At 33.4% G+C, this 12,035-nt stretch overlaps 1 protein-coding gene across 1 annotated transcript in view; it reads left to right on the top strand.

The window, feature by feature from the left end:
- MYEF2 (myelin expression factor 2) overlaps positions 1 to 12,035 on the top strand; it is a 35,651-nt gene that overhangs the window by 14,924 nt on the left and 8,692 nt on the right. The window contains exons 10-16 of the mRNA XM_072962492.1: positions 3,380 to 3,481; positions 4,951 to 5,001; positions 5,300 to 5,368; positions 5,680 to 5,778; positions 6,078 to 6,149; positions 7,917 to 8,125; positions 8,205 to 8,256. Coding sequence (XP_072818593.1) covers positions 3,380 to 3,481; positions 4,951 to 5,001; positions 5,300 to 5,368; positions 5,680 to 5,778; positions 6,078 to 6,149; positions 7,917 to 8,125; positions 8,205 to 8,256 — 654 coding nt within the window. The remainder of the gene's footprint in view (positions 1 to 3,379; positions 3,482 to 4,950; positions 5,002 to 5,299; positions 5,369 to 5,679; positions 5,779 to 6,077; positions 6,150 to 7,916; positions 8,126 to 8,204; positions 8,257 to 12,035) is intronic.

Here is a 12,035-nt window from a genome sequence, read left to right on the forward strand (position 1 = left end):
CTCTAGCTCCTTCATTTTAACTACTAATACCCCACATTTTGTATATTTTTGGTTTTTAGGTTATTTGAATTTTTTGTTTTTGGAAGCAATACTAAGTTGGGGAGTGTTCTTTTTCTGTTAGAATAATCTGTTCTCTTAATGTTTGCTGGAAATTATTTGTAAAGCTGTCTGGCCTTGGTGTGTTGTTTGGAGGAAGAGTTTTAACTACTTACTGTTCATACTTCTGTTGCTTCTTGAGTCAATTGTAATTTCTAATTTTTGGAGAATTTTACCACTTTTGTTCATTTTCAGATTTATTGGCATAACATAGTCTCTTTAAACTTCTGCCACATCTGTAGTTCTTTTTTTAAATTCCGAAGAATTAAATTTCTCCTTTTTTTTTTCAGTTTTGCTTAGGGATTTGTAAATTTTATTAGTGCTTTCAAAGAAGTCAATTTCATTTTTTGTATCTTAATTTCTGCTCTTAGTTTTATTATTTCCTTATCTCTGTTTCTTTAGGTTTAGACTCTTACTTCTATCCTGACTGCTTAAGTTGAGTGTGTACTTCACTAATTTGCAGGCTCTCCTTTTTAATACAAGTAGTTATGACTATAAATTTGGCTACTATATACAAGTTTTGCCAAGGAGTACTTTTATTGTGATTTGATTTTTATTAAATTACCATTATGATTTCTTCTTAAGTCATGTATTTGAATTTCCAAATGTATGTGTTTTTTTTTTTCCTTGTTAATTTCTAACTTAACAGTGTGGTCATAGAAGGGTCTATATGACTGTGAGTCTTTGGAATTAATTTGAATTTTGCATTGTGGCCTCATATATTAGACATTTTAATGAGTATTCCAGGTGTGCATAGTGAGTGCACCATTCTATATAGGTCTATTAAATCAAGTTTGTTAGCCATTTATATTATATCTCTGCTAATAATTTTGCCTGCTTGTGCTACCAATTATTGAGAGATGTATATGGTAAAATCCCCTGCTGTAATGATGAATTTGTCTATTTTTCCTTGTTTTTACTTCAACAATTTTGAAGCTAATTAAGCATGTGCATACAAGTTTAGAACTGATATATTTTCCTAGTGAACAAGATTTTATCATTATAGGGTGATTGCATCTTTAGTAACTACCTTTAAGTCTTTTTTGTCTAATAGTAATATAGCTACAACAGCTTTGTTTTGTTTATTCACATTCATGAATTTATTTGGATTAATTCCCATTTTCTTATTTTGTGTTTTATTTTTCTACTTTTTACAAATATTTATTTTTCTCCTGTCTTGCTTTTTTAGTGGTGATATCCCAGATATTTTAATGTCTTCATAAAGTCTGAAGTTAATATAATTATTCTTTTAGTCAATAGCAGAGTGACCTTTGAATGCTCTAATCCTAATCACTTTCCTACTGAACTATATACTGTTATTCCTCATTCTTTTAGTTCTATATTGCTTTTTTCAATCCCCAGATTAAACATTATTATTAGTTTCCATTTTCTTGTCTCATCATTTCTCTGCTTTCATAGACTGGCACTAATTTTTTCCCCTGAAACATGTATTTTAAAAGCTCTTTCAGTGAGGATCTGTTGTTAGTAAATTCTCTCAATTTTCATTTGTCTATATATGTCTGAAATTCAGAGATAGTTTCACTAGTTACCTAGTTTAAGGTAGTTGTTTTCTTTCAGCGCTTTGAAAGTACTCCGGTCTTCCAGCTTCTATTGTTGCTATTAAGTCAGCTATCAATTGAGTTGTCCTTTCTTTTAGATAAGCTGTGCTCTTCATGTAGCTTATTTTAAGATCTTTGTCTTTGGCATGCAGTTTTATTACAATGTGGGTGTGGATTACTATTTGTTGGGCTTTCACTATCTGAGAATTCAGGGTTTTTTTAAAATAAATTCTGGAAAATTCTCAGCTTATGTGTCTTTGAATACTGCCTGTTCTCCCTTTGTAGGGCAGTCCTTTCCTGCCTCAATCAAGTTTACCTTATCACTCAGGATGTCATCTTTTAAGGTCTGAGTGTAATCTTTTAAGATCCTGGCTTTATAAAGTAGGGGCTTCCAATTTACTTTTCCACTATTAGTACTCTTCAGTTTATTTAGATAAAAAGTATCCTTTATTCGTATTTCTTTAATATCTGTTCTTTTTGAGATTTATGATTTTATATACTCTTCTCTATTGAGATGTAATATGAACTTACAGACTTTGATAGAATCAGTTTGTTTTAGTTAAGTTAATCATCATTAAACTTCCCATTTTTCCCTCCTGACCACCCTTCCTTTGCTCAAATTATTATCACTTAGCAGTGGGAGTCTCCTCATTTCCTATGCCTCTGATATTCTTACTTTCTGGTAAAAACAAGATTTCCCAGATCCATGAAGATTTTTCTTGTTCCAAGTCATGAGATTGACCTACTTTCAAGGAGTCCTGGTTTCTTTTAGTGAAGAATGATGTTAGAGATGAAAACAGTGTTCGGTATAGATGTGAGCATTGATAGTCAGATAGGCTATTGCTTTCAGTTGAACCCTTTTTAGGGACTGAGCTGGAAAAAGATTATTCAGGTCACGTTTATATTTACAGTGTAACACAATGTATCTTTAAAAAATGTGTATATTATATGTTTTTCTCAGCCCCTGCAACTTAATAATTTCTATATTGACTAGCAAGAACTTTATAAAACCATGCTCAAGCTTAGTAGAACAGTGCCCACAGTCTTTAAGTTCATCAGATTATCTTCGTATAATCTATTTTCAGTGAACTTAATTAGTTTATTTTAAGAGGGGAAGTAAAAAGAATACTGGATTTAGAGACAAAAAACTTAAATTCTAGTCTTAGCTTAATTACATAGCTGAATAGCATTGTACAAGTAACTTAAGGTCTCAAAAGTGACCTCAACTGTGGATAATAGATGTGAAAACACTTAAGGTACCATGTAATTATAAATAAATATGTCAGTGATAAAACTAGGTAATATAACATTTGCTGTATTCAGTATTATGTTTAACGGTTTTTGACTTTTTAGTTTGATTTGAACCATCTTAAAAGTAGTTTTCTTAGATTTTAAGGGGATCTACACATTCCCGAAAGATTCTTATTTTCAGCTATATATGCCATTTATAAGGTGATTTAATATTATTCAGAATTCTCTTGGTATTTCTTTACTCTTTTTCAGCATGCCTTTATGTAGGGTATAAGATGGACCTGCTTTATAAAACACTTTTCATTAATAAGTGATATTATAGTTAGGCTTCAGTGTGCTACATTCCAATGCTCTTACTTATAAATTTGCAAAATTTTAGAAATACTACTATAGGCATATAGCTTTAAAAAATTTTTGGTGCCAATTAGTTGATCATACATGAGTTGGTAATAATATTCTTATTTGTGTTTTAGGTGGTCTTGGAGGCATTGGAATGGGACTTGGCCCAGGTGGACAGCCTATTAGTGCCAGCCAGTTAAACATAGGTGGTGTAATGGGAAACTTAGGTCCAAGTGGTGAGTATTCTTTATTATTTCTTTTTAAATGATACATTTGCTAGACTAGATATTTACTAGTTTGTAATAATGTTTAAAAGACTCTTAAGTTGAATATTTAAGATGATGCTTTAGTCTGAAAGAGGAATGAAACCTTGAGAGCAGAAAACATGAAAGAGGTTTGGCAAAGGTCAGGAGAATTTCTTTGAGGCCAGCCATGTTCTAGCTAGCCTTTTAGCACTGTGGCTTTTGAAATGTCTTTAAGGTTGAAGGAGAATATTCAACATAGTTTGTGCCTTGTGTATTATGGATATACAGTATTTGTGAAATGGCTAAAATGCTACCATATCATAAGCAATTTAAATTTGAATATTTAGTTGGGAAGGTAGCCTTTCAGATAGCTGTTTAGCTCTTCACCTAACCTATAGTTTATCTTTGAAGATTGATTTTTAAACTTTTTGTTTTCGGAACCCTTTTATACTTTTAAGATTTGTTGAGGACCCCAAAATGTTTGTTTATGTGGTTATATTTGTCAGTATTTACTGTACTAGGAATTAAAACTTAGAAATTTTTAAAAATTACATATTTGTATAAAATAACAGTAATAAGCCCTATCTGTTAACATAAACATAATTTTTAAGAAAATAAACTGTATTTTCCAATGTAAAAAATTAGCGAGAAAAGTAGGTATTGTTTCACCTTTCTGTACGTTTCTTTAATGTTTGGTTTAATACAAGCTCTTATATTTGCTTCTGCATTCAGTTTGTTACGATATCATATATCAAGTAGTTTCTGAAAAACTCCACCTTACATTTATAAGAAAATGAGAGTAAAGCAGTCAGCATCTTTTGGATAATATTATAATAGTGTTATTTGAATAATGAAGTAGCTTTGGCCTGCAAAGTTCCCCAGACCATATTTTGAGAATTGCTGTTTTAATTGATGGACTAATAAATGCTTTCTGGTTCCTGTTAATGTTGAGATGCTATAGTTACACTTAAAATTGTAAGGATAGTTATGGTAATCATTCTGATCTAAACAGATGGAAATTTTCTCCCTTACTCTCAGGCCCTCTACCCTCCTAAACACATACTATTTTTATTTAAATTTTTTACTGCTCCCTTAGCTGCCATATTTAAAGGAGTCCTTGTTTTCTGACCTTATCTCTAAATCTGCTGTAGTCATATTTATGTGTTTGAGCTGAAAAGAAAATGAACAATTACCCAGTCCTGGATATTCTCTAGCTGAATGTGTGACCAGTGACTTTTATTTTCTTATCTAATGAATATTCAGAGAGGCCTTTTTGAAGACTCATGGTTAGACAACTACTGTAGCATATTGCTGTAAACCATCCCACCTGTGCCCTGCTGCTTCCCTAGTATTCCGTTGTGACTAAACCAATGATATCTATTTTGCTGTGTTGCATTATGTCATTCTTTAGTCATTAAAAGAAGATTTACTGAAAGCACATACTGTGTATTTTATTTGAGGTATGGGAATGGATGGTCCAGGTTTTGGAGGAATGAATAGAATTGGAGGAGGTATGTATAAGCATTTGTTTCTTTGTATGTACTCAACACCATGTTTAGTAATTAGAAACGATGTTGAGAATTCCAAGGAAAACAAAAGCCATGGTTTATTGTTGGCTCATGTCCTAAAGACTGCTAGCAGAAATTGAGCCTGGTACATACTTAAGGGATATGGAAGGTGATATGTTAAGGAGCAGCTGCACAAGGTAGGGTGGATGAAGAGCTTACTGGTGAGACTTAACATTTACCCAGTGTACCTTTCAGTTGTACAACTGACAGTCAAATCTCAAAATTAATCTTTATTCCATAGGAATTGGGTTTGGTGGTCTGGAAGCAATGAATAGCATGGGAGGATTTGGAGGAGTTGGCCGAATGGGAGGTAGGTAAATGTATGTAGTGGGATGTGTATGCTACATTTCATTTTCCTTGTTATTAAAAATTCTCCCCCTTTACATAGAAATGGGTACCATAATGTTTTCAGAAGACAGAGAACGTAAGGGCACTGGGGATGGGGACAGGCATGATGGGACTGGGATATATATGGCATGTGAGGTAAGTTGGGTAAATCGTGGACTTTTTGTATTTGTGATTTTGCTGTCTTTACAGTTTAGTTTCAGTAAGTTTCTAAACGGATTACTTGTGTATTAATAATACTTGGAAAAGGCTTAATCTGTTGCATAATCTTTTCAGAACTATACCGAGGTGCGATGACTAGTAGCATGGAAAGAGATTTTGGACGTGGTGATATTGGAATAAATCGAGGCTTTGGAGATTCCTTTGGTAGACTTGGTAGGGTTGGCTGTTTACTTCTCCTTTACTTTTTACAGGTTATATTTTTCAAAACTTGATTCTCTTTTTTGTGTGTGAAAAATTGGAAATTTATAATGTTTCATGCAATTTATTAAAGAAAAATACTTTAGGGATTTTAATGTACTGGTGCTCTTTTTCAGTATCTTCCATATTTGAACCCTAAATCTGGAAGAATTTATACTTTTTAGTTGTACATCTTCTGAGAGCATAGTACCTTGGGAATTTTAAAGTATGATTATTTAAATTAATTAGTATATTATCTTTCCATCCTTGTTTAGGCAGTGCAATGATTGGAGGGTTTGCAGGAAGAATAGGAGCTTCTAACATGGGTCCAGTAGGATCTGGAATAAGTAGGTTTAAATTTTACTAGAATTTTACAGTAATTTTTGAGTGCTTGCAAAAAACTTTGCAAGAGCAGTTATTGTAGTATAGTAATACTTTGTTCTTACATGTTATTATGTCTTGTCATAATTTAGAGAAGCTTTGATAGTTATTGAACTTTTCTGTTTTATTGCTGTTTGACATTTCTAAACTAACACCAGAATATGTGTTAACTGTCACCCAATTCAAGAAACTTTTTGCCAACTAAAGAATCTTGGGATTTCTTTGATCATATGTCAGTCAGGAACAACTTTAGCTTAAGCATCAACTTTGTTTCCTTGGAAAGCTTATTCTCTATAACTGCTATCAGTTACTAGCTTATTCCATCGTGAACACCTTGTGTCTTTTGGTAGACACAGGTAAATTGCCTCAGATCTAACACTTCTAGAGACTTCTTGAGATTGAGGGCAAAATTGAAAGAGGTGCTTATTTCATCTCCTCTTAAACTTTTGCTGTGATAGAATCAAAAATACTGTAGTTGCAACACTGGGGAAAGCCAAATTTTCTTCCATCTGTTTCCAGTACCACGTTTTAGACCTTGTATTAAGCCTTAACACATGGCTTAGTTTTTGACCTCCATTGCTTACTGAACCATGTCTCTGAGCTCTCCTGAACCATGTCCCTGTGAGCTCTCTGTACTTTATTGACTTCCTTTAATTGAAATCTCACAAATAAGAGACACAATCTACTTGAGCCGTTCTAAGAGTGAATTAAAAAATCTTTGTCAGCTGAAGATACTTCCATTTTCTCTTGCTTCTCATTTTTTCCCTTCTTTTCATAATATTTTCAGCCTTGGCCATTTTCCTGTTAATCATAGCTTCCTTGCCTTCCTTTTTCACCTCAGTGTTTATACTTCTGTTTCCCTAATTTTATATTTGCTATTCACAGAAAACCAATTTGAGGGTGATGTTCATTTTTAGAATGGGGATATTAGGTGCCAGAAAAAAGGATATGTTTGAGAAAGAGTGGGATTGGAATAGTTATCAGGGACTTGATGTGTAGGAACCAAGTGGGTATGAGCTACAAGCTAGAGTCTCAAGCTCTGGCTAAAGGGGTGCGATTCCATTTTTTGTTGTTGTCTCCACAAGTTCTGTATAATGTGAGAGTAAAAGTTAGGTTTTTCTATGGTTATTGAAAATTGAATTGATATGAAAAGAGAAATTGTATGTGAAACAGAAGATACTGAGGTGAAAGGTAAGCTAGGAAAGGAATATTATGTAGGAGAGTATAATGAGAGCAACATTGATATGTTGGAGTTGTAATTATTTGAATTTATCCCATATATCTTTGTTCTAACAATTACTAAGCTTGGTATTTTTTTTTTAAAGTGAGGATAAAAACTACTGTAACATTAATGGATAAAGTAATTGGTAGAAAATACATGTAACTTATATGATATGTTTTATGATCAGAATATAATTTTATAGAAGTATATATGTATAATGTTGTTATGTAGCGGATAGAATTAACAGATTCAGTTAGCCATTAACATTCAACTAACCGAATGTATACCAAATTAAAATCTGTTTCTTGGAAGATTGTTATATTGTGTGTATGAAAATAATTTTATATTTATATATTATCTAATTACATAAATGAATTAATTTTTCTCTCCTTTTCTTTCTCAAAAATGATTCTCTCCTTCCTCTTTCTCCCTCTTCCTTCTCCTTTTCCCTCTGTTTTTAAAACAAAAACACCGAACTCCCAAATCCTCCCTTCCCTTCTTGAAAATCCAGGTGGTGGAATGGGTGGCATGAACAGTGTGACTGGAGGAATGGGGATGGGACTGGATCGGATGAGTTCCAGCTTTGATAGAATGGGACCAGGTATAGGAGCTATACTGGAAAGGAGCATCGATATGGATCGAGGATTTTTATCGGGTCCAATGGGAAGCGGAATGAGAGACAGAATAGGCTCCAAAGGCAACCAGATATTTGTCAGAAATGTAAGCAACTAAATGTAAAGGATACTTAAAATTATTTTTTTCCTTGTTTATCTGTTACTAATACCTTTTTTCATTCTAGCTGCCTTTTGACTTGACTTGGCAGAAACTAAAAGAAAAATTCAGTCAGTGTGGTAAGTATGCCAATGACTGTAGATATGTTACTAATTATGGAGGAAGAATTGATTTTAAACTTTTAAACACTGTGTTTAGACCTTTACCTGTCCAGATGCTTATTCCTGGATAGTATGACAGATCTAATTCTACTTGAAATAAGTGAATTATTTTGCTATCCTTGGATATACAGCAGTGCAAATTACTACTAAATAACAAGATTTAGAGTTGAGTCTGTCATTGTCTCCTGTGGATAAAGAAAAGGGCTTATTTTATTCCTGATTTTTAAATGGTTAATATATCATCATTGCTCACATTTACAAAGATGTTTTTTTCTGTGGGAAATATTAGTGAGTGGTATATGTGTTTCTTTGTAGTGTATGCAGTGCCTTGTCAGCATGAGCCAGTGAAATGCTGACATCCAAATGATATGGAGTTAATAGATGAGACCCGTTCTGCATACTCTGTTACCTACACAACACAGGAAACTTAGCTGATAGCATAGAACCCACTGCCTGGAATGCCTGGGACAGGTACATTCTGGTGGCCCTTCTGTTTCTTTTATAAACTGTTCTTGACTGTAAGGGTACTACCTATACAAGCTTAATGTATTCATTAGATCTGTAGATGAGGTGGTTTAGTACTTTTGAAAGAGGGCCTTTTTTTTTTGTTTTGATGAGAGAATTAGTGTGAGTGGAACAGAGTGACAGATTTCCTGCTAGTTTTTTTCTGCTATTGGATGGTAACCCAGAGGCTAATCATGATAGTAAGCTATGTAAGTGAGACACAGTTTTAAAAAATGGCTAATAAAAGTGGTACATTCAACCCTTGAGAGTTAATGGAAAGTTAAGAGTATTTGGAATTTATCTTTGACTTTCAGAGATCATGAAGGGGTTGTACTATTCTCTCACGAAAGAAGCCTTTGTAGCCACTATCACAAACGATAGTGATCACTTGTGACCAAAGTGATTCCTCTGGATACTATTATCAGCTATGTTCTTTATTGTAATAATCTGTTCACATATTTTGTTGCCTCCCAGATAGAGGCTTTTGAGGGCAAGAAGTGTCATCTTTTTATCCTAGCACTTTTCCTTGCCTCAGTACATATGGTAGGTGTTTATTAAATATTTATGAGTGAGTTAAGCATTCTGAAACGATCTTCATTCATTTATTCGGTTATTTATTCATTAATTAAATCTATAATATTTGTAGAGTAATGCCAGTAAATGGCCAATCAGAAAGCCCTCTGATTATTGTCTATAGTGGTTAATTGTCCTTAATGCGGCAGTTACAAAGGCTGAGAAAATGTTATATTGAGAATTATGTAACCCTCAATGCAAGATTTCCTCAGAAGTTATAATGCAGGAAAAAATGTGTTCAGATACCCCCAAATATAACAAGATGAGAAATAAGTGAGTATAGTAAAATAGATCTCCTTTTATTCTGCTGTCTGTAATTTCTCAGTAATACACATTTTTAAGAAGGCTGAGTATAAATAACTGACCCGTTCAGGGTTGAAACCCACATTAGTTCAGGTTGTGCTAATGAGATTAAATAGGCAGAGTCTTCAAACTTCTGTACTGTCCGTGCACTTTAACTGTGCTCTGACTTACTGTGACGCGAGACCATAACGTTTTATAGCTGCAGTGCAGGGAGAGCCCATTCTTAGTTATTCCTGCTAAACCATGACAGATACAATGTTGTTCACAGGGCCCATTGTGTGATTTCCTGCATCCTGTGCCTGTTAACTGCGTAGAAAATGGAGACTTCAGTGTTTACTGAAGCACAGACTGCTTCAAGCATGACCAGTAGACTTTAACTCTAGGATGAGTTCACAGTAAAAGTAATGCAGTAACAGTAAAAACAGTATGTGCAGAACATTCACAAATAGAGTCACTTTCTTTTGTTTGTAAAGAAACACTGGAATTTTTTTTGTCCCTTATAATTATAGTTTCTTGTAGAATATCTGATTTTGCTTTTTTTGGCCTGTCATTATGTTACAGCTTTATGTTGAAAGTAGATTTTGTTAAACCATTTATTTGTTTGTTTATAATTACTTTCTTTAATTTGGCCTATTTTTGGATATGCTTTTATATCAGCATTTTCCAAAGTATTCCCCACAAGAATAGTTAATAGACTTGGTTAAATAAAGTGGGAAGGCTTCTTTTATTGCAGGATAAGTCATTTCTATAGCTAGTATATGTAACAGCAGTGTTTTTGATTATTGTAGTGCTGATTTCTCATTGCATACTCTTTTGCTGTATACTGTTGCTGAACTAGCAGTCCTATTTTGTTTTCCTTGGAATCACACAAGATCAGTAGGTGTTTAAGTTATTTAAGAGTCCTCAGAGCATATAAAAAGCCAGAGAAGTCTGATTTTAATTAATTATTTTAAACTAAATTCTTTTCTCCTCAGTTATTTATCTTTAGAAGGCAAATATCTCAATTGATGTTTTTATGGAATTAAAAGAAGCTTAGAAAACAGAACTTTCTGGTTCTATACCTACTGGGGTTTTTTTTGTGTGTGTGTGTGCAGTCCAACCATGAAACAAGTATCTATAAGTCACTTTCTCTGTAAGCTTGAATCTCCAAACTGTAAGAATGTTCTAGTATCTTAGCCAAGAGACTCTGTCAGCTAGAAAAGCCTTGAGATCATTGTGAGTTCAGGAATTTGGGGGGGTCTGAATGATTATTCCTAAACAGAAAATTTAAGAGGAAAAAAAGAGAGAAACTTGTCCTGAAAGATTGAGATACAGATTTTACAAAAGGTAATCATATTTTCCTTTGAAGTTTTGAAGATTTCTTGCTTGAGGGAACCTTACTATTGTTAATAGAACTATGGTGGGATACTTATGTTAAGAAAAAAACCTAAATTTTTAGGTAAATTTAGGATAACAGAGAACTTTTAATCTTAAAAGCTCTTGAAAATTCTTCACAGTCCTCTTCAAAATCACTGTAAAGTACTGCCATTTACCAAGGTATGCTTGGTTAAACTTGCTCTTTTTCAGGTCCCAGCATTCAAGATACTAAGTGGGCTCCGGAAATGACTCTGCATTTGTCCTTAAAGTTTTTTTAAAATATATTCTCCAGTTTGATTTTATGATGTTTATTAGAATATGTGATTTCTGTGTGTATTTATTTTCTAATTTTTTCTTCCAGTTTCATTGAGATACAGTTGACATACAGCACTGTATAAGTTTAAGATGTCCAGCATAATGATTTGACTTAGATATAAAATGATTATCACAAGCCCAGTGAACATCCATCTTCTCATAGACATTTTCCTTGTGATGAGAGCACTTAGGATTTACTCTCTTAACAACTTTCATATATAACATAGAGTGGTGTTAATTTTATTTATCATGTTGTACAGTACATCCCTCATACTTAATTCTCTTATAAGTGGAAGCTTGTATCTCTTGACTATCTTTGTTTAATTCCCCCGTCCCACTCACCCACCGCCTCTGAAACTACAAATCTGATCTCTTTTTCTAAGTTTGTTTCTTTGCTTTTGAAATATAAATTGACCTACAACCCTGTTAGTTCCTGTTACACAACATACTTTTCAAATGATCACCACAATAAGTCTAGTTACGATATGTCACAATATAAAGATACCACATAGCTATTGACTATTCCCCACAGTGTACATTTCACACCTGTGACTCACTTATATTGCATTTGGAAGTTTATAGCTCTTAGTCTTCTTTACCTATTTTGTTCCTTCTCCCACTCCTCTCTGCTCTGATAGCCACCGGTTTGTTCTCTGTATCTACAGCTCTGTTTCTGTTTTGTCGTT

Source organism: Vicugna pacos, chromosome 6 (assembly GCF_048564905.1).
Source record: "Vicugna pacos chromosome 6, VicPac4, whole genome shotgun sequence".
Lineage (NCBI taxonomy): Eukaryota > Metazoa > Chordata > Mammalia > Artiodactyla > Camelidae > Vicugna > Vicugna pacos.